Source organism: Girardinichthys multiradiatus, chromosome 5, assembly GCF_021462225.1.
Source record: "Girardinichthys multiradiatus isolate DD_20200921_A chromosome 5, DD_fGirMul_XY1, whole genome shotgun sequence".
Lineage (NCBI taxonomy): Eukaryota > Metazoa > Chordata > Actinopteri > Cyprinodontiformes > Goodeidae > Girardinichthys > Girardinichthys multiradiatus.
The window spans coordinates 26595095-26616929 of NC_061798.1; the positions used below are offsets into that span (position 1 = coordinate 26595095).

The 21835-nt window shown below is 41.4% G+C and overlaps 2 protein-coding genes across 11 annotated transcripts in view; both read right to left on the reverse strand.

Annotated features, from left to right (window-relative positions):
* Positions 1-14801, reverse strand: part of rgs12b (regulator of G protein signaling 12b) — a 76217-nt gene extending 61416 nt beyond the window's left edge. The window contains exons 1-5 of one of the 5 annotated variants that reach the window (XM_047365138.1): positions 14665-14800; positions 11043-12315; positions 9496-9735; positions 7826-8818; positions 2228-2344 (exon numbers count right to left, since the gene is read on the reverse strand). In XM_047365138.1, the coding sequence (XP_047221094.1) occupies positions 2228-2344; positions 7826-8818; positions 9496-9735; positions 11043-12122 (2430 nt within the window). In that variant the 5' untranslated portion in view covers positions 12123-12315; positions 14665-14800. Of the gene's footprint in view, positions 1-2227; positions 2345-7798; positions 8819-9495; positions 9736-11042; positions 12316-13801; positions 14134-14664 lie in introns of those variants that run through there. The other 4 variants (XM_047365136.1, XM_047365137.1, XM_047365139.1 and 1 more) reach the window with 4 other exon arrangements.
* A 2716-nt stretch (positions 14802-17517) lies between these two features.
* Positions 17518-21835, reverse strand: part of htt (huntingtin) — a 54615-nt gene continuing 50297 nt past the window's right edge. For all 6 annotated transcript variants that reach the window (XM_047365182.1, XM_047365179.1, XM_047365181.1 and 3 more), the window contains 2 exons: positions 21574-21734; positions 17518-19654 (listed from right to left, as the gene is read on the reverse strand). In XM_047365182.1, coding sequence (XP_047221138.1) covers positions 19441-19654; positions 21574-21734 — 375 coding nt within the window. In that variant the 3' untranslated portion in view covers positions 17518-19440. The remainder of the gene's footprint in view (positions 19655-21573; positions 21735-21835) is intronic.

The window sequence follows — 21835 nt, forward strand, 5'->3', positions numbered from 1 at the left end:
GAGCACCACCAAGTTTGCCTCAAAACAGATTTAGGCCCTCAATCTCTCACTTGGCTTCCTGTTGCAGTCAACCAAAGGAAGAATGACAAAAATGTATAGGAAAAAAAACATCACTATTCAAGCAACAGTGGTGGGTTTGGCCTGTGTGCTCCCAGGGTGCCCCAGTCACCACTAAACAGCGGAAACATTTAACTTTACCTTGATTTCTATCTCAAAGCCAAAGCTACTGTTATGAAGGGGACTTGAGACGGTAAGACTCTCCCTCAGACATAAACACCCAGACAGGCCTCTACGGCAGCAACACTCCAATTTACGTTTTTACTTCCAGTATTAGTTTTTTGAATTGTATTTTGGTAAAACAAAAAATGCAACGAAGAACAAAATATTGAAAGCAGAAGCCTTTATTAGTAGCATCATGTATCTCTCCACCCAAATACTGTAATACACAGGCCAAATCTTGACTTTCTGAAAGAAGATCTAAATAGGCATATTGTTAGGCAAAACTCATGGTTCTCAAATGACTGTACTCCAGGTCATTTCTTCAAGCTAAAAGAAGAGCAGAAGAATAATTCCTGTCACAGTGGAGCCATATTACACTAAGTAGAGCTGCACACGTGATCCAGTACCTAAGTTCAAGTCAGGTAATTCAGTACGCCAAATAATTTATTGCAAAAACACAGCTGGGATCAGATTTAGGCCTTGTCTTGCACACATCAATAAGATCAGTGATTGAGCTGGATGAACTAGAGAGAGGATGAATGATTCAAAATGTTGTATCTTCTAACAATGATCTATACACTGACTGGCCTCATTATTAGGTACACCTTGGACTTCCTTTTTGCTTTCAGAACTGCATTAGTTCTTTGTGGCACAGACTCAACAAGGCGTCAGAAACATTGCTCAGAGATCTTAGTCCACACAAACATGACAGCATCACAAAGTTGCTGCAAATTTGTCGGCATTTTTTGCACGAGGTGCACATTTGCACATTTTTCCGTTCCAACCCATCCCAAAGATGCTCTATTGGATTAAGTTCTTGTGACTGCGGAGGTCACTGAGGTACAGTGAACTCATTGTTATTTTCAAGAAACCATGATTTGATCTTTGTTGTGACATGGTGCGTTTTCCTGCTGGAAGTAGAAGATGGAAGCACTGTGGTCGGCTACCTGCTGGACACACTGATTCATGGCAGGATGGATCCATGCTTTCATGTTGTCTATGTCAAATTCTGACATCTGAATTTGCAGCTGAAATCGAGACTCACTGCGTCAGGTACCATTTTTGCAATGATTTGTTTCTCCAGTTTGTGTCTTTGTTTGATTGTAGTCAAGGTTTTCTGTTCTTGGCAGGCAGAAGTGGCACCTAGTGATGTCTTCTGCTGCTGTAGCCAATCTGCCTCAAGGTCGGAGCGGTTGTGTGTCCAGAGATGGCATTCTGCATACCTTGGTTGTAAAAAGTGGTTATTTCTGCTGCTATTCCCCTTTATCATCTCAAGCTGGTCTGTCCATTTCCCTATGACCTCTGACATCAACAAGCCAGTCTTGCAGACACAGCCAGTGCTCACTGGAGATTTTCTCTCTTTTCGGACCATTATCTGAAAACCTGAGAGATAGTTGAGCGTGAAACTCCCAGTATATCCACATTTTCCAATTACTCGGACCAGCTCACCTTGTTCCACCAACCATGCCACATTGAAAGTCTCTTAAATCCCCTTTCTTCCTCATTCTGATGCTGTTTTAAATTCAGCACATCATCTTCACCACATTTAAATTCACTGAGTAGCTGCCATGTGATTTGCAGAATCGCTGTTAGTGTTAAGGAATCCAATCAGTGTACCTAATAAAGAGGCCAGAGAGTGTGTGTCAGTTCTCAGTCGGTATGTATGAAGTCCTAAGAAGACATTGCTATGCTCCAAGAGTACAGGAGAGAGAGACCTTTTAATTCTAGGAACACAAACTTCTCTACAAAGCTGGAGTCTATCATTCCCCCCTAAGAGGATTCATTTATAAAAAGTTAACAACCACCTTCATGGACCAGCAGCCAGGGTTAGGAACATTCTGTCAGAAAAAAACAAGGCTGAATGCTTTTCCTTTACTGACTGATTTTGATCCTGTTTACAATGTTGTATGTGATGGTAATGGGTTGTTTACTGTTTCTATGTTACTGTTCACTTTGTGGCAAAGATAAAAAAAAATACACAGTAGGTGTGAGCGTGAATGTTACTCACCTCCAGGTCGTCCAGGGAGCGAGCCATGCTGAGGCGTTTGGAGCGCCCAAAGGAGCGTCTGGCTGAAGAGCGCTGGGGCAGAGGAGGGAATCCCATCGTCAAACCGCGAAACCGACCCTGAGGTCAAGATAATAAAATTAGGCTGTTTGCATGTAATAACAGAGGTCCTAATAATCTGCAGTTGACCATAAATTTGGTCAAACCCTCCTCCTGCTCTTCGGGAGGAATGTGTCTTTTGAGCTCTTAATCACAGTTACTTCATTCATGTTTCCCTCCCAAATAACTAATGCCCAATATTCTTCTAAGTAAAGGCAGTCCCAGTACCACAGATCCAGATAATCTGCATTCAACAACTGCTTTTAAAAGAATGACATTTCAGGAGAAATGCAGCCTCTTTTCAATCAGCTGGAACGCTACCAATAAATTTGTCTGCACCTGTATGTTTTTCTTAATATGAGCGCATGTTTTTCACCAACATGTTACATTTCACATGGCACAAGCAAGTGCAGTCCTGTCAATCACCTGACATGTCAGCTGTTGAACCCATCCCACAGTCTTAAGGCACAGAAGCAAAGCTTGTTGCACTAAACGATAAAAACACCTGCATCAATGCACAGCATGTGTCACGTCGTTTGAGGATATCTGAGGATCCCAACTAATCATGAAGTGCAGCGTACTAAAAACATTAAAACTTTATGACGTCTGCAGACGTACTGCCATGGAAACAGCTAATTGGAATTAGATTCCAGCAGCCCTGCAGGAAGCCGCAGCCATAAACTGTCTCACCTAAGAGCGTCAGTCACAGTGGAAAGAACATTTATGATCCGAAGCCATTTAACAGCGACGTCATCTCGCTGCTGTAAATCAGAGGAGACGGGGATTAATTAAGTGCCGCGCTGACAACTGTTGCATTTCCAAAACACAGAAATAACATGTCTTCTCTCTGAACCTCCACAAGTAACATCTGCCTTATCTCCTTGCACTGTAGGAGACAGCATGTTAGAGTGGACCCCGGGTGATAGTGGGAGATACGCAATTAAAGGATGCTGACAGGTTTGAGAGGACAGACACGAGATGAATCAAACTGCCTGTTTTAGGAGAGGGTCGCTGCATTTCATCAGGCATCGGCAGTGGTGTTGCCTGGATACCGAGTCAACCCTACATCTGTCCGCAAGGACGTTTCCGCGTACATCCAGATAATAAAGATTCAAACGCTTGATTAATCGCGTGGGCACAAGCACTCCGACACGACCTTTTTGTTTTTTTTAACCCAATTAGTCTTACATGCTTATGGAAAAAAAATCCAAAGTCATTTTATGGTGAAGCATAATTTGGGGTTAAACAGAAAAGTGATAAAGAGCAGGGGGTTATTCTGAGTGCAACAGGAGAGAGCTTTAAGGAATATTGAGAAAACATGGAGTTAGTGAGGAAAACTCAAAGTTCTTATCTGTGTATATTATCCTCAGCCTTAAAACACACATGATTGACATCACATAAAGAACAGCTGTCCTGTTTACAGCAATACAGCTCTCCACATTGATAAACATAAACAACCAGAAAACACTTTGTTTTTTCCTGTTAAAAAAAAACAAAACATTATTCCAAAGAAAAAACACAGCCATTATCTATATATTTAACATAACTTTATGAGTAAGAATGTACCAGAATAAATTAGAAAAATGAGTAACCAAATGGCTTTACCTATTATCTATCCATTCAGAAACAGTAACCAGGTGGTCAAATGTGAGCCACAGCTTCTCAATAAAAATCATCAAATGTTTACGAAGGCAAAACTTTGTTGCAAGTGAAACTACCACAAACCGAGGCTATTTAGACTTTAACTGTGTACGACGTACGAGCATGACCACGTTTTAGTGTTCATGCACCTTGTGAGAAAAGCAGGAAAGTTGTTGAGTGTGCAGGAAGCCTACAGAAAAGGTGAGACAGTGCCACCATGTGTTAAACATCGAGCAAACATTACCCGTTAATGGACACACTGCTATGAGTAAATGTTCTCTAGCAGTTAATGTATAAGAACCGTGCTAAATCGCTGACTAATACTCGAGAGTGGAGGGTTTCTGCCACAGAGGGATGAAGATTTTATGCTGAAAACATTGCTCACCCTGATAATTATGGCCTCTTTAGCAGTTCCGTCTGAGGACATTGTTCAGAAAGGTTCACGTCTATCTTCCTGTCCCTGTCCGTCTCTACCTTGCCTTGGCATTGTTGACACTTCCTCCGATTGTCCCCAGTAGGGTCCCAGGAACCTCTCAACCAATCAGCTTCCCCCAGTTTTAAGGGAAACTCTCCCCAGTATCTGTCCTATATTTAACTTTAGAGAGATAGGCAAGGCTGCTTACTTCATAAAGGTGTGGTAAAAAAAAAAAATAAGTAAACCCTTTTTAATTTAAAAAATATCTCGTCTTTCTTAGACTGTAGACAGTAAATGTGAGTAAAGAGGATGATATAAAACGTACAATCATCATCTAAAAACAATTCCTGTATACAGATGTACTGAGGAAAAAACTAAGTACACCCTTGCTGCTGCCACTAGAATTACGAAAGTGTTGACATAATTTTAAAAGTTCATGGCACCTATACGCTGGTTCACGTGAAGGGATACCAAGATTTGGAAAAAAAAAAAATGACAATTTCACAACTACTAATACTAGACATCCTTCAATTCTTGTCATTTAAAATGCTTTCGTTGAGATGCCAGAGAAAGTGGCACCAGGATCTGAGTTTTCTGACTGCTGCACACTGCTGGTGAGCTGGCTGAAAGAAGGCTGTTACACCTCTCCATCGCTAACAGGACAGACAAATATAGCTGTTTGGAAATATTTCCAGTCGTGAAAGATGCACACAGCCATGATGCGGAAACTGGAGGAGCGCCGTTAGACACATATTAAGGTGATGCAGCCAGGCTTCCCTTAACAGACAGGCTGATTATTACCAAGCTAATATCAGCTTGCTATTCTCCAAGTATTTCTCTATAAAGAGAAAAACAGCAAAAATGATGAGGTGTTTATTCCATATTTTGGCTTAGTCTGTGTAGCAGACAAAACTATAAATAAATGTTAAAGATAACATTAGAACTGTAACAATTGTTGTTATATAAATATTATGACAGTAATACTCAGTGTTAAAAAAGGAATTAGATCATGTAAGACATTTTTGTATAAATAGTGTAGTATTTTATTATTGCAGATTATCCTACTGTGAGAATCCCATGCCTATTTTGAAGCACACAGCTGTGTGTTAACACGATGCCAAGATGTAAAACCATCAGCAATGACTGCCGATGCCCCTTTAGAAAGGGTTTAAGGCCATTTTGTGTCCACACTGTGACTCCACAGTGACAGGAATTATTCACATGTGGATGTTTTCCAGAAGTGAGGATCCCTGCAAGTTTACCTCAAGCTAAGATAGTGAGGTGCCATGACGTGTTTAAAAAAACAAAAACAGACAGCTCCATGTTAACCAGCACAGGCCTCAGTCCGAATGTTAAATGTTAAAAGTTCATATCAATACAATTAGAATGAGAGTATATCAGAATGGCTGCTTGGGACAGAGAGAAACCTTCTTTCTGAGATGATCATGAACTCCTGTGCATATCAAGCTGTTACAGAGGTCAGTGTGACACTGTGCCACAGCTGAAGCTTAGACAAAATTGTGTCATGCAGGAAAACAACAATCCCAAGCACAACAGCAGTAATTTTACAACTGAATGGCAAAAAACAGAACTATCAAGGTGTTTTAATGGCCTGAAATCCAGACATTAAAAAAGCTCTGCTTATACAAAAGCAAACAGACCTTCTTAAACTGAAGGAAAGTAAAGAACAGTCGACCTGAAGAAAAAATGTTGATACTGTCACAAAGGAAGACAAATAATATAGGTTACTGCAATGAAAAGAGATTCAACAAGCTAGAGAATCACTGGTTGTACTCAGCTTTTTGCACTCTGCAATATGACTTTTTAATGAGTGTATATTTACTTGTTCTTAATCCCAGGGCAGAACCAGAAGGCTTTTCTGCTACGGTTGCCTTAAAAAAAGTATTCATACTCCCTTAACTTCTGTCCCAGTTCGGCAGTTTGCAACGACAGCCTTCAACATATTTTATCTGGATTTCGGGTGGCAACACAGAGTAGCACGTAACTGAGAAGCAGTCTGCCACCAGATATGGAACATTTCATCCCCATGGTGAAACACAGCAGGGGCAGCATAATGCTATGGGGACCCTCTTCTTAAGCAAGGACTGCTGATCAGAGTTGATGAAAAGATTCATGGAGGTTCAAACAGGGCAATAATGAAAGAAAAAGTGTGTGTGTTTAGGGTCATTGTCCATCAACAAGGACTATGACCCTAAACATACACCCAGAGCTGTAATGGAATGGTTTAGATTAAAGCATATTTATGTGTTACAATGGCCTAGTCAAAGTCCAGACGTAAATTCATTTAAGAATCTATGGCGAGATTTGAAAACTGATGTTCACAGACAATCTCCATCCAATCTGAGCTGTTTGCCAAAGAAAAAGCAAAAATGTCAGTTTCTAGATGTGCAAAGCTGGTAGAGACATAAGACAAAACTGACTTAAACTGCAACTGGAGTGAAAGGAGGCTCTACAAAGTATCGACTCCCTTTTCAAATTGTGTTAGTAAAAATACTTGGAAAAAAAAGGAATCAGTTACCTTCCACTTTTCAATTTATGAGCTACTTTGTGTCGGTTGATCACATAAAATACATTGATGCTTGTGGGTGTAACATAACAGGATTTGAAAAAGTTCAAAGAGTATGAATACATTTGCAAGACTCTGCGTGTTCTGGTATATCAAACCAAAGGAATTAAAAGTGTGTACTTTTGTTTCTTTTGTTAAAAATAGTATAAACACATATAGACATTGTTTGGAAACTACCTTAAATGATTTCCAGTAAAAGAATGCACAATAATTAGAAATTCTATCAATTAAATGACTGAGGAATCTGCTGCACTGCAGAAGACAGGTGGTTTTCAGGTGACGGCAGACGTCTGCTTACTGCATAATACATGACCTGATACCGGAGCAGAGAGGATAAATAACTTCTCCATCCACTTTTACCAAGTCTGCAAAATAAGCCACCTATATGTGCTCCTATTCCCAGTATTATCAGGCTGTTTGCTGGGGTAAATATGGGATTTTTCAAACAAACTGAGAGGTTTAATGTCTGAGGAAAAAGACGTATTATTTATGCAGTAAATGTTAGACCTTGAGGAGAGGACTGGATAGGTAGGGTGAGCACACCCTACCTATCCAGTCTCAATAATCTGCAGCCTTGAATGCTCTCTAGTCAAAGTAAATTTCCACAACAGGAATGTGTGATGTGGGGGAGCAACCTGTGACCAGGCTTTCTCATCTCACAGTCACTTTTAACACAACTCTCTCACAGCCCTCAAACGGACACAGATCAGGACGTTTCTGTGTGCACCGTTCATGGAAAAGTTGACTTTAGTTGAATTAGACTGAATGAAAAATGAGCCGGACAAGTGATAAAATTCAGAGTTCTATTTTACTAACTCGATTAAAGACGTACCTTTTTCTCTCCCTCCTTTGAGTTTACCTCTCGTTTTTTCTCTCTTTCAACTTTCCGTGCTCCGTTACGCTCCCGGTCTCCTGCACCGAACAGTTTCTTGGCCCACTCATCTTTCTGAGCAGCCAGCCGGTGGCTGTGGGGGATTGCAGGCAGAGGAGGAGGAGGAGGAGGAGGAGGCGGGTGACTGACACCAGGTGGATGCATGTGGTCCCCTGGGGCCAGCGGGGCCCGGTAGCGGTCGGCAGGGATCTTATTCATAGGTGGTGGCAGGGTGCTGCAGTTGGCTGAAGACCATCCGTCAGTGGACTCGGCGTAGGACTCCTGATCGCTGCTCAAACCTTGGAAGTGGCTGTGGTGGTGGTGGTGCTGCTGACGCCAGTCTCTCAGCACATGGACTGGCAGCCACCTCTGAGGTTCCACCCCTACTCCTCCTCCTCCAGCTCCTCTCCTTTCTCCTCCCCCCATAGCTCCTCCCAATTTCCCAGCTGAGTAGTGGTGTGGGTTGAGTCCTCGTGAGAGTCTGCTTGGCAGGTCAGGATGAGCCAGGGGGAGAGGGTGAGGGAGGTCGGCGAGGTGTGGATCATGAAGGTAGTGACCATTTCTAAGCATTGGAGGAGGGGGGGGAGGAGGAGGCGGTAGGGAGGCAGTAGCTCCGAGGATGGGGCTCCAGGCCTGCTGAGATGAAGGCGGGCTGTCCCAGTGGCGTGCCCCGGACATGTGGTTGTGGTTGGGAGGGCCTCCAAGGTCAACTAAAAGGACTCTGTTGCTCTTCTCCTCAGGTAAAAAGTTGCCGATTCCACTATCGCTGTTGCTGCTGGTGCTGTGGTTCTGCTGGGCATCATTGTCTGGATCATGGAAAGCACGGGCCCGAACCCCCTCAATATTATCCCCCATGTCTCGGTAGAGGACAGAAACAAACTGGAGTAGAGGCTGGGAACTGGGCGGGAACTCCAGGCAGCCCCCTGTGTCCGGATCAGGGGTACACTCAAAGCCAAACCTCCTGGCTACCCCCAGATGGACCTGTAGATACAACAGAAACAATACTCTTACTTACGTACTTACACTTGATCAAACGGACCTTAAGTTTTCAATTCATGCACTGGGAAAACATCCCAGAAAACATCTCAAACATCAAGGATTTGTATTCAGCCCCCCTGAGTCAGGACTTTGTAGCAAGGAGAAAGCCATTGTTAAAAACCTGCCACAAGAGACCATGTTTGCAGCTTCCCACAAGCCATCTATGGCACCCAACAAACGTGGAAAAAGGTGCTCTGGTCCAAGAGTCCAAAATGAAACTTTTTGACCTGCATGTAAAACTAACACCAGACATCAACAAGAGACTGCAGAGTTAACTCTTTCCAGAATAAAAACTATTTCCCTAATTATACAGCTAGAGATACAACAGAATGGTGAAGATCAAGGACAATGCATGTGTTACAACTCCCCTTTTCAGATATGTCTTCCCTTCACAATAGTTGCCCTACTTTGCATCGGTGCATCACATCAAATTCCAATGAAACACACTAAAGCGTATGGGTGCATTTTGACAAAATGTGAAAAAGTTCAAGGGGTGTGATTACTTTTGCAGGGCGCTGTTTTTATTTTGTAGGTCTTTATAGCAGTATCTCATTGGTTTGAGATTTCAAAATAATAAAACACATTAAAAAGTGCTTCAGTATCTCTAAAAACATATTTACCTGGTGGTGACACAGTTCCGGATCCACAATGAACACGTGACACGAGGTCCTTAAGCCCCCCTCGTCGTCTCGCCCGCTGCTGAAGTGCTGATCGTCATGTTCGTCCGTGGCTTGCATGGTTACCAGTCCGAAGAATCGTCGATCGTCAGGGCAACAGGCGCTGAAGGCTAGTTTTTCTGCAGGGTAGGTGGCCAGGACCTGACCTCTGTCACTGCACAGGAGCACGCAGTCATGCATGACCTGTTTGGATGTAATGAATGTATTATACTGCCAGGTAAACTAATGAGGGTTACACATTTACAAAGTATAGTTAAAGGATAAAGGACCTTTTATATAACTATAAGACGTTCTGTGATCTAAATTCATTTGGGCTTTTAAGGATCCGTTTGAATTTCCTGTGGTTTTATTTCTAGTCAACACATTGTGAAAACTATACTCCCACTTAAATTGGGATAAATGCCCTCAGCAAGCTGCAGTAACCACAACAAGGTCCAGACAAAATTCTGGCTAGACGTTTGACCATTTTTGATATCAGAAATGAACGATCTCATTTAAACGGGTTGGTTTGTTGGCACCGACCCAGCTTTTAAGAACAGTCCACAAAATGTTCAACAAGATTGAGCTCAGCGAATCCAGAAACTCGATGTTAAATCTGCTTTTTCAATTCCAAGATTTATTGTGTGTTTGGGATCACCCTACTGTGTCCAGGTTTCAACCATCTAGTTGTTGATTTGAGGTGAAGTTGTAGAATTTGAGGTAGTTCTTCTTTTTCATTCCTTGTGCAACGCATTCCTACCACTGGCACTGAAACGGACCCTCAGCCTGATGCTACCACTACTGTGTTTGACAGTTGGGACGGTGTTCTTAGGTTTGAAAGCCTCACGTTGACTCATTGTGGCCAAACAGCTCAATCTTTATCTCGTCTGATCGTAAATCTTTTCTCCAAAAGGCTTAGCCTTCACCCTCCCGGGCCACGATTATGGCAAACTTGCTTCACTGGTGAACAAGCATCTGCCAGTTTATAATAGGCTGGAGCCTTGATGTTTCCTGGGTTGTTTCTGAACATTCTGACCATTTCCTTCCATCTGAGGTGAAAGCCTGGTCCAGATGGTTAAAACTTGGACACAGCTGTAAGTTTGTTCCCGACCATTCATCAGACCTGATTTTGGAAAGTAGAAAATACATTAAATTGGTCTTCTCAAACAGACCTGCACCCAAATGAAAATCTGTGGACGGCCTAAAAGCTGAGTCTGATTGATGAAACCTACCAATTTAAAGGAGGCATACCACTTCCACCTAGAAGGTCAAACATCCAGTCAGAATCATGCCAGAAGCTTGATGACGGCGACAGGAAGAGTTTGGTTTTTTTCTGCATCATGCTAAGGGACATTTATCAAAATGCCAGTGGGGATATATGTATATATTTGAGGCTGTATGTAATAATAGAGGAAATCCACAATAAATCAGACCCAACTCTTATTTTCTGCTTTGCAGCACCACCCTGAAAAAACAATTAAAATCTGTTTATCTACAAGCGTCAGGTGCACCTTCATGAGGACCAATGAATGAATCTTTTGCTCGGCCCTGAGGCGCCTCATGCTCCCTCTGATGGCTTGCAGGCTGTCATTCTCCAAGTTGGTCCCTGTTGAGGCGAGCTCGATGGAGCCGAGATACCCCACGATCATCCCTACGTTAAGGATTTCTTCGCTGGGCTCTAGACCAAAGTCAGCACCTTCTCCTACATCCATATCTTGCTCTTCGTGGTGGTGAAGGTGGAGGTGACGGAAGTCAGACTCCAAGAAGACCGAATCATCATTTAGCACCTGGGCCATCTCCTCCTCAGACAGAAGGTTGGGATTGCTCTGGGAACAGGAGGCGTTCCGGTATGGATTGAAGTCCGGATCAGACAGCTGCCGTGGCTTTGAGGACAAGCTCATCCCGGGTCTGTCCTTGTCCGAGCTGCTGGAGGAGTGGCTGGAGTTTTCAAAGATCATGTTGAAGATCCCTCCAGATTGCAACTCTGCCACCACCTTCTCTGCTCTGTTGATGCCAAGCTGCTTGGAATCGAGTTTTGGTTTGTACCAACCTCCTTTCGTTCCACAGCCTGGCCTGATGTTATTGTTGTTGCTCGCACCGTTATTGTAAAAGACATCCAGCTCGTCATCACTGGAGCAAGAATCAAGGTAAGCCGCCGCCGTCATGTTGCTGCTGTGGTGACGACTGCCAGCAGTGCGTTGAGGGTGGCGCCTGTGACGGTCGCTCTCAGCAATGACAAGCTTTAAAATGCCAGAGCAGCGTCCAATCAGTTTGACAACATCTTCGTGCGATGCCTTGGAGACATTGATGTCATTGACGGAGAGGATGCAGTCCCCTGAGCGCAGCCCCACGTAGTCTGCGGGACTTCCTTTAAGGACGCAGCTGAGGACACAAGGACTTTGGCCTGTCAGCGTGAAGCCATACCCTGTTCTTCCTCTCGCAACCTCCACAGCCTGAATACGACCATACTGGACGGTGGAGGCGAGCGGTGGAGGCTGGGGGAAGGTCAGCCCACTTCCAACACAGGGGCGTCTCTTGGACGACAAATCCATCTGCCTGGACATTGTGCCAGGAAACCTCTTCTTGTCCATTGATCGGATGGATTTCAATTGATCATTTTACGTCCTTGGTTGGAGGCATGTTCAATGTCTTAACAGCTGGACTGCGTCGCAACGATAAGCAGCAGCTCAGAATGCAGCACATGGGTGAGAAGCAGGGTTCAAGCTTTAACATGACGTTAGTGGTCCCATCACGGTGTCAGTCCTACCTCCAGGCAAAAGACACCTGAGACAGAAAGGAAGAAAAAAGAATGAGTTTCTCATGAATAATATAAGGCCTTATAGATGTATACTCTTTACAGGTGCATCTCATTACATAAGAATATCATCAAAAAGTTATTTTATTTTATTTACTTCAAAAAGTGAAACTTGTACATTATATATTTTTATTACAAACCTATTTCTTGCATTTCTTTCTGCTATTCTGATGATTATGGCTTACAGCTAATGAAAAGCCTATATATTTTTTCACAGATAATTAGAATATTACAGGAGACCAATTAAAAAACATTTTAAATACATAAATGTTATGTTTTGGCCAACACAATCGCTGGAAAAAACTGTTGTTTTGACAGTTGTTCAGCAGACAGTCAATGGCAAGAACTACAAGATGAGTCAGCTATAAAATGTCATCGCTAAACAAGCTGGCTGTTCACAGAGAGCTTATTGCAAACATAGTATTGGGAAGTTCAGTGGAAGAAAAAAGTCAGGTAGAAAAAGGACATGCAACAGGGATAACAGCAGTTTTGAGAGGATTGTGAAGCAAAGCCCATTGAAGATTTCACAAGCTGCGGAGTGCAGGGATTTAGGAGCCACCACACACAGATGCTCTGTTGTATTGCTTATGTGAAGCCAGTTCTCAACCAGAAACTTCAACTGTGGAGTCTAAGCTCGGCTAAGGAAAGACAGGACTGGACTGTTGCTAAGTGGTCCAAAGTCCTTTTTACATATAAAACTACATTTTGCATGTAATTTGGAAATGAAGGTCCCACAGTCTGGATGAATAGAGGCACAGAAGCCAAGTTGGTTAAAGTCCAATGTCAGTTTCCTCGGTCAGTGATGACACGAGAAGCTACGTCATGTGCCAGTGTTGGTTCACTGTGTTTTATCACATGAAAAGTTTGAGATTTTCTGTCAGGAAATGTCAGAGCACTACACGCTTCCCTCTGCTGACAAGCTGTATGGAGATGTTGATTTCATTTTTCAGCAGGACTTGGCACCTGCCCACACTGCCAGAAGTATCCAATACCTGGTTTTCATGACTGTTGTATCGCTGTGTTTAATTGGCCAACAAACTCGCGTGACCCAAACCCCACAGAGGGTCTACAGAGACACCAGATCCAACAATGCAGACGAGCTGAAGGCTGCTATTAAAGCAAATTGAGTTTCCTGAACATCCTGGCAGACTACTGACTGCTCATACTGTACAGTACATTAACATATTTTTCAGTAGGCCAACATTTCCGTATCACAAATCCTTTCTTATGTTGGGTTTATGTAACGTTTTCATTTTCAGAGACACTTTTTTGTTTTTTTTTAACTGTCTGTAAGCCATAATCAATCAAATTAACGGGAATAAATCCCTCTGTTTGTAAAGAATCATGCAGAAGTGTCACTTTTTGAACTGAATTACCAAACTTTTAGGCCATATTCGGATTTAGGGAGATGCACCTGTAATGTTTCCATACATCCACCGAGTATCTACGTTTTACCTTTATTAGGAGGCAGAAGTGATGGGGGGAGACTGACGCACCTATGCGTTTCTCCAGGTAAACCTACGAAGAGACACCTGAGCTCTACAACTATTTTGGGACAGTTTTTTTTTGTTGTTTTTTTAACTTCTGTATAACTTTTTGAACTCGAACCATTAGTTTATTTTAGACAGCTCTCTGTTCGTAAGTTATAGTTTCACAGGGATGACCGTTAGCTTGATTAGCTGAGCATGCGAGTAGAGTTAGAACTGGTTCTAAGCGGTTACAGAGGAGATGTTTTAAAATCGATGACTTCTGTCGCATAGATGTGTTTTAAATCATTTTCAAAAAGTTTCCCCTTTCCGTCGACTTGCCTGCCTGCCTGCCTGCCGTCAAACCGTAGCGAACACCCGCCCGTGCTAGAGCTCGATGTCCCGCCTCTTTTTGTTCCACATCTTTGGAATGTCGGTCTGTTGCCGTGGCAACGGAACTGTAAACAGATCCGTCCCGCTCTGTCATTGGCTGTCCCGGATGTCATTCAACGGGCTGCGCTGATAAACTGACCAAAAAGTTAGCCTGAGAAATCACACTTAAACTTCTGACGGTAACTAATTCCACAGGTGGCAAAAAACCGCTGCTAGCTTCACCCTTCAGGAGGTGCCATTTTCTTTATGAGTGCACCACGTTTTTTATTGAAGGCAGAGTGGGAGTAAATGAACTTTACAACGAAAACAGCTGGCTAAAAAAATAATACGTCCGAGTTGGGATGGCCAAGTTAAAGAGGTGGATGCAGGTCCTTTTTTTTTTTTGTCCTCCCTTAATATTCTGACAAATATGTCTGCACCAGCGGGTTGACCCATGCGGAGATTTGAAACATGACTTACGTGTCTGGGTCCAGCGGTGATGTTGCTCAGAGACATACCATAGTTCTGTCGCTAGGGTTTGTTAGGTAAACTCTGAGGCGATGGGTAAACAAAAGAAAAAGACTACACCATCTGGCGAAGTAGCCTCAGAAGAGGAGGAGGAGGAGGACTGGGAGGAGGTGTGTTTAGAGTGGGCAGCAGGGAAAAGGGCGTGCAGACGTGGTGGGACCCTGACTCAGTCAAGCAAGAAAATTAGCGGAGGGGCTTTTAAGTTTTCTAGTTTTACATCGGATATATTGGGATTTTATTACGTTTTTCAGAACAGAGAGCAGTATTGTACTGTGTACTTTCAGAATCAAGCTGAACTACTTTGCCAAAAAAAAAAACAACAAATGTTTGAGCTGTTTTATACAAGTTCAGGCATGTTAAAAAATGATTTATGTCAGATTGTGTCCAAATCTGTTCAAAGTCAGATAAATTTGTTTCAGTCAATCAAATCAAACAGTGAAACTCATATTGATTTAATAGAGTGGTATAGTTTAAGGGCTTATTCCTGTTTCTAATGATTTTTTTTTTCTTTTTTTTTTTCCTGACAATTACATAAGATTAATTAAAAATGAGTTTTAATACAGAAATGTTATATATAATGGTTTACACCATTAGAGAAGACTGTTGCCTTTGGTCTTAAACACCCTGCACAAGAAAAGCTGGCTGTTCAGTGTGCTGTATCCAAGCATTTTAAGAGAAAGTTGAGTGGCAGAAAACATGTACAAGAATCTTGAAGTGTACACATTCATTGATGATTTGGGGATCTGCTAGTGTTGGTCCACTCCGTTTTAGCAATCAGCACAGCCATCTACCAGGAGATTGAAGAGCACTTCACGTTTCCCTCTGCTGACAAGCTTTATGGAGATATCATTTTTCAGCAGAGCTTGGCAACTGCCCACACTGCAGTACCCAACAAAGTACTCAGTACTGTATTCAGTGTACTGTACAGTACATGGCCACACAATTCTGTATCAAAAATCTTTAACAGAAATAAACAAAATGTCTCATTCTGTCTATGATTTTACCATCCCTTTTTGAATTTATTTACTGAAACAAAATATCTCTTTTAATAATAGATTTCACAGCATAGCAATCAACATTGTGGACTTAGATTCTAACATTTTTGTCAAACTAGTTCAGCTTTGGTGTCTAAGTTTTTAGACAGGTCAGGCATGTTTAAGAGCTAATTGACTAGTCTGCATGTCAGATTTCGTGTCAAACTCCATGTATTGCTTGGTTCAATTCTTAATTTTATGTTTAGTCTGAAAATGTTACAGGCTGCACTGAAGTGTGAAATATTTTTTGGCAGAAATGCTTTTTATGCTAAATTCACCAAGACACAGCGGCAAAGTTTACCCATAAGACGTTCTCTTGCTTTCATCAAGTCAGAACTTCATGGACCATATGGCAGCTTCATGGTAATCCTGCTAATCCCTTTTAATCAAACCACCCATCTTAACGGGTGCAGTAAAACAGGAGTATTCTTCCATACTCTGTAGTCTTTTAATTGAGTTGCCGGAAGGTGTGTTAAATATAAGAAAATAAAACCCATCGCATGATTAGACGTTTGGATCCTTAAGCGAGCACATGTAGTTTTCTGGCCTGCTCAGCTTGGGCGATTATTCCCTCTTTAACATGAATGGACTGGCAAGTTTGCTCTCCAGTAGGCAGCAATAATAGGCCTAAATATGTTTAAACAGCTCAAATCTAACAGGCTGATTCTGTCATGTCACTGATCATGAGTTATGACTTGTCATTATACAATTCCAAAATAGGATAACGTCTTTAAATAATTTATTGCTGCATACCATATGAAGAGAAATCACCTCTTTAGAATAGTAAAACTAAATGAGAACTCGATCATAGCTTCACAGGGAATTGAGAGAAATGCATCAATATAAAATAGGGATGAGGTTTTGTTCAAAGTCCAAAAGAAAACCAAAATCATTCAGTCATGATTTCTACAAACTCAACAAATGCAATTTTTTTGGTTTAAAAAATAGAAAAACTAACAAGTAAACACACTATATAGTTGGAACACTTTCAAAACTGTATGTGGGGACAAAAACCTTAATTTTCAGAGACATGTCGTGCTGTCTAAAGAAACCAAATCATTGTGACTGTTGTTACATTTTCATAAAAAAAGGAAGCTTGCAAGCCTGAGAACAGCATCCCAACTGTGAAGTACGGTGGTGGTAGCATGATGTGTGCCATTCACAAAATAGATGGCAAAATGAGAAAACTTTATGTGGAAATACTAAAGCAATATCAAGACATCAGCCAGAGATTCAAAGCACTAATCTCAATCCAATATAAATCCCTGCACTCTATTGTTAGAAAGAGACTCTAAACACCTGACCCAAGTCGCACAGTTTAAAAGGCAATTCCTCCAAAAACTAAGGAAATGTAAACTCCTGAATTTTAAGAAAGTTTAAAAAGAGAAATAATTTTTCATTTTTCTGGCATTTAGCAACTAGAAATGATTCTGTTAATCCTAAATGGCAGTAAACAGGAAGAATTTCTGATTTTGTTTTGACAGTGAGAAAAAATTATCGTTTTATACAGTGTAGTTAAATATCTGGTTTTAAATCTATATTTTGAGAAGGGGAGAGTATTTTAAGACAGTCATAATCACAAGGCATGTCAAAGAAAATCTAACTTTTAGAAGGTTGTTCATTCAGCTCAACAGGACATTTCATCTACAGACCAAAAACCAAACCCAGAGAAGATTTCAGGGTAATCGTATTACCTCCCAACCCCGCAGGGGTCCTTAACACTTCTTTTGCAAGGTTCAGATAACAAAATGCAGTCTTAAGAAGAACATACTCAAGTTTTCCCTAATAATTTAATTAGGTAGTAGTACAGAAGAAAAAATGACAACTTGCATTCCTCTAACTCCAGGGACTCAAAAGGACACTGAACACAGAGCATAAACTGCTTTAATCTTCTTCGGTGAGGCCTCACATTGGAATTTACACAACAGCTGCAGCAGCTTCCTTTATTGTCTGAATACATTATTTTACCTTGAGCAGAGGAAACCAGTCAGCGCTGTTGAAGTTGGAAATCGCTATAATGTTTTATTATGTGCATAAAGAAAGAAAGCACTAAAACGACATGTACAGAACTTCAAGTTTTTACTGCAAATGCCGAGTGTGGTCGATATTGATGTAATATTTAGCAGAGACAGAATATTTAAAGCTTACAAAAAAGAAAGAAAACTACATTTCTGTGGCATTGCGACACCTTTCTGGTCATCACTTGATTTGTCAAAGCTGCTGTCGGCCTCTAAGGTCCCAAACGTTCCCTTTGGATTGTGTTGCATCTTTTCCGCTCAACAGAACCCACAAGAATACAATATTAAACACAGCAGTAATGTTGGCATGCAGTCAGTGTACAGAACATGTTCAGTCTTGTCTAAGGCAAGTGTATCTACAGAGCACACTCCCAGGCAGCTCAAAGTCTTTATTAAGCTTCTACCGTTTCTGCATTCACTGACTTTTACATTATACTTTGTGTGTTAAGTGTTGAGACCGTGTGGACGCTCGCATCTTTACATGGTTCTTATTTTTATCATGCACCATGGCTTTCAGGTTAGTGTACAGTCATTTATATATGTAATTTTTTTTTTTTTTTTACATGTAAGAATGGAAACTACTTTCCAGTCTGATGACAACAATAGTAATAAAGTCACATCCAACATCCTGAAACTTAAAAAGGAGAAATAATGGACATCTAGAATCATTCAGGTCTGTGGTTTATAAAATAAAAAGAAATCTGGACAGATTTAAGTAAATTCATAAAACCATACGAGCAAATGCTTTGCACCCACCTGCTACTGGATTAAAAAAAGGCATATTATATGTATGTTTCTTGCTGACCAGTGTGGTGCAATAAAATGGGGGTTTAAACTGTTAAAATGACAAAACTTTCACAAACCCTGACTTTATCTCATTCCCAGCATTTACCTGTTTAACTTTTTGCCCGCTTCATACAACTTCCAGAGTAGGTATGGCGTCTTGCTGACATAAGTTACACGTTCTGCAGTAATATGTACTTCTTAAGTTCCCTGCATTAACTGGAAAAGGAAAATCATGATTAGCATTTCTACATAGAAATTAGTTACTTTTCTTTACCTTCTGCATGTCTGAATAAACACACACACAACTTAAATATAGAATAATTATTAACAACATTAAGCAGGCATTCTGACCTGTCTGTGTCAGCCCCATTTTCAAAGTCCCAACTAAGCTTTTTTTAACAAAATTCACAGAAAAATAGATGCATTGAACCTTTAAATATAGCGAATACTTTGTCTCTATTTTACTTTACTGACATCACAATACTAAAGCAATTCCTAACAGCAAAGAAACAAAGCTGTTATGTTTTTTATTTACATTATCTTTCTCTTTTAAAGAAAAGGTGCTGTGTGGGGAGGGTGCAGAGCGTTCTTCACAGAGGCAGGGATTTGCTCTTCCAAATTCAGTCTCTCGCATTTAACAGATCTAAAATCTCCTTATTCATTTTTATACTTGTGAATTCACACTAGTGGGTTCAGTGGTTTACATTTTTCAAAAGGTGAAGATGGCGAGAGACTGGTTTCAGTAGCTTTGTTGAATAAACATCCTGTTCTTTCCCTCTATCACAATTTATCAGGGAGCCGAACATGCAGATTTAATTACTTCTCTCTCTAATTCACTTTGCCCCCGAGCCTTTGCTCTGTGGCTGCCTGCCTGTCTCAGTGTGCTCTCTTCAGAGTGATGCTTCCTGGTGGATCGACTGCAGACAACCCAGCAGCTGGTGATAGGGGCTCCCCGGCGAGGCCACGGTCTCAAAGACCGACTGAAAAGCCCTGCGGTCCAGCTCCTCGTCGATCTGGTGCCGATAGAAATCCATGGCGACCAGGCAGAACAGGTTGACGTCCACAGTCTCACTGGAGCCCATCCGGCTGATCACATGTGGAAGTCTGGTTAACAGAGACGGGAGTTAAGGACAACAAATCACGACATTTGACCAGCTGGGACATATTTCTTCTGAACAGGGTCGCTCCTGGCCTCCTTAAACAATCCAATCTGGGCGAGGACAGTTTTATTCTTAAGGCACTTAGGAGATGGGATTCATAAAATAAATGGCAAGTCCAACTCAGTAGGACATTATGCTGTTAATCCAACTTTTCCCCCAGTAATGAAATCAACGAATGAGGTTTGAGGAAATGGTTTACCTTGACATAAGCTAGGCATTTTAATGCCGACTCTTTGTCTCAGCTATTGGGCCAGTTACTAGCACCAACAATCCCAACATGTTTCCGTCATGATGTTCCTGCAGTGTAGTCCTCCTCAACGAAGAATCAGAAACTGGAATTTTCTCCATTGAAGCATTGAATAACACAGCACTGTCTCATTCTGCCTGTTGCTGCACACTGCTAGTCAGTGGGCTGAAATAAGGCTGCTGAATGTTTCACTTTATTATAAGAAAGAAAAATTTGCCTGATAAAACAGAGTTAGGGTTTAAAACCGAATAAACACCACCTACCTCTTTTTTTCCTTCCAACTAGACTAGATGGTTTGTTGCCTCCTGTGAGGCTGGAGTGAAAACACTACAACTGACAGCAGTGCCATGGATGACAACAGGTTTGTTTGTGTTGGTGCTCTCCAAGCAGCTCACATATTACAAATGCATAGAGGTATGTTCAGGCCCTTATATCGTAACCCATACAGTAAGCATCATAACCTGTATCAACAACATTTTGTTTTGTTTTTTTCAGCCTAACCTTATAAAATTATACACTCTCCTGAAGGAGCTGGACATGGATAAGGTAGAAAAAAAATTAAGGCTTTGATTTCAATTCCCTAAACCAGGGGGGGGCCAAAGTCGGTCCTCGAGGGCTGGATTGCAGTTCAACCTACGCCTGTTAATCAGCCATAAATGGAAATCAGGCGTGCTGAAGCAGAGAAACATCTGAAACATGCAGGACACCAGCCCTCAAGGACCGACTTTGGACGTCCGTGCCCTAAACAAATATTGACAAGACAGCAGATTTCTTTTACTTGTTTGCTAGCAAGGCTGAATATCAAGCAACAATTATTTTCTGCCAGAGTTGTCTGGTCCTTTGATGCTCTGCATTATGGAAATTTTAGTTTTGCCCTTGTGTCATAAAACAATAATTTGTACAACACACAAAACAAACAATTTATGCCTATTTCTCAATGAAAGAAATCAAAAAACTGGTGCCAAGACCAAAAAACATTTAATTTAAGAAAAATAGGTCTAAAACTAAAATGATTAAATGTAAGTTTTCGTGACTCTTTAAGAAGACCTACTACTAAACTTAGCAGACTTTTGCTCGTCTATGTCTCAATGTCAAAATCACAAATAAATTATATATTTATATCAGTCAGTATGTTATAATTGTTACTTTTTATTAAAGCAATTAGTGCTATAAATGTTTAGTAACTACAGTGATTCTGTGAAGCTGTGTTGTTTTTATTGAAGGTTATCAGATCATACTGTCTGGTTAGCTTGTGTAACATGCAGCCAGTTTACAGGAAACATTAAGTGGTTCCCGCAGATATTTGATCAACACCAAAGAATCCAAACAGCCAACTCAGACCAGAGTCAAATTGTGACGGAGGGTTTCAGAGAAAGCCTAAAAGTAAGAGTTTGAACTGTTTGACCTCTCAAAATCGACTCTTCTCCTTTCATGTTGCAAAGAGCTGTGACCTCTATCTTCCAGTCAGTCTTTAAATGCAAAATGGCTGACGATGTAAGAGTCTAATGTCAGAATGTCCAAGTAGCGGGCAGTAGTAATCAAAAATTCACCAGGAGGAAATGGAAAAACAATCACTGTCCTTTTCATTAGATCTACCCCACTTCATGTAAGGATACAGGGCAGAAATCCATTGGGAGGTGGAAGCAGAAACAAAGAAGCAGGACAGACTCCACATGGCCATGGCTACTGGTGTCCTCTGTGTGAAGTTGGACAAAGACAGCAGCACCCAGTCGCGTACCATGGAAGACTGGCCCGTGGCATGGAGCGTCTGGAAAACCTAGACAGAATCAAAGAGACAGGAAGAAAATGGGTAAAAGAGAGGGAAACAAGAAAATATAGAAATAGGAGGAGGAAGAACAACTTGACACAATTGGTTTT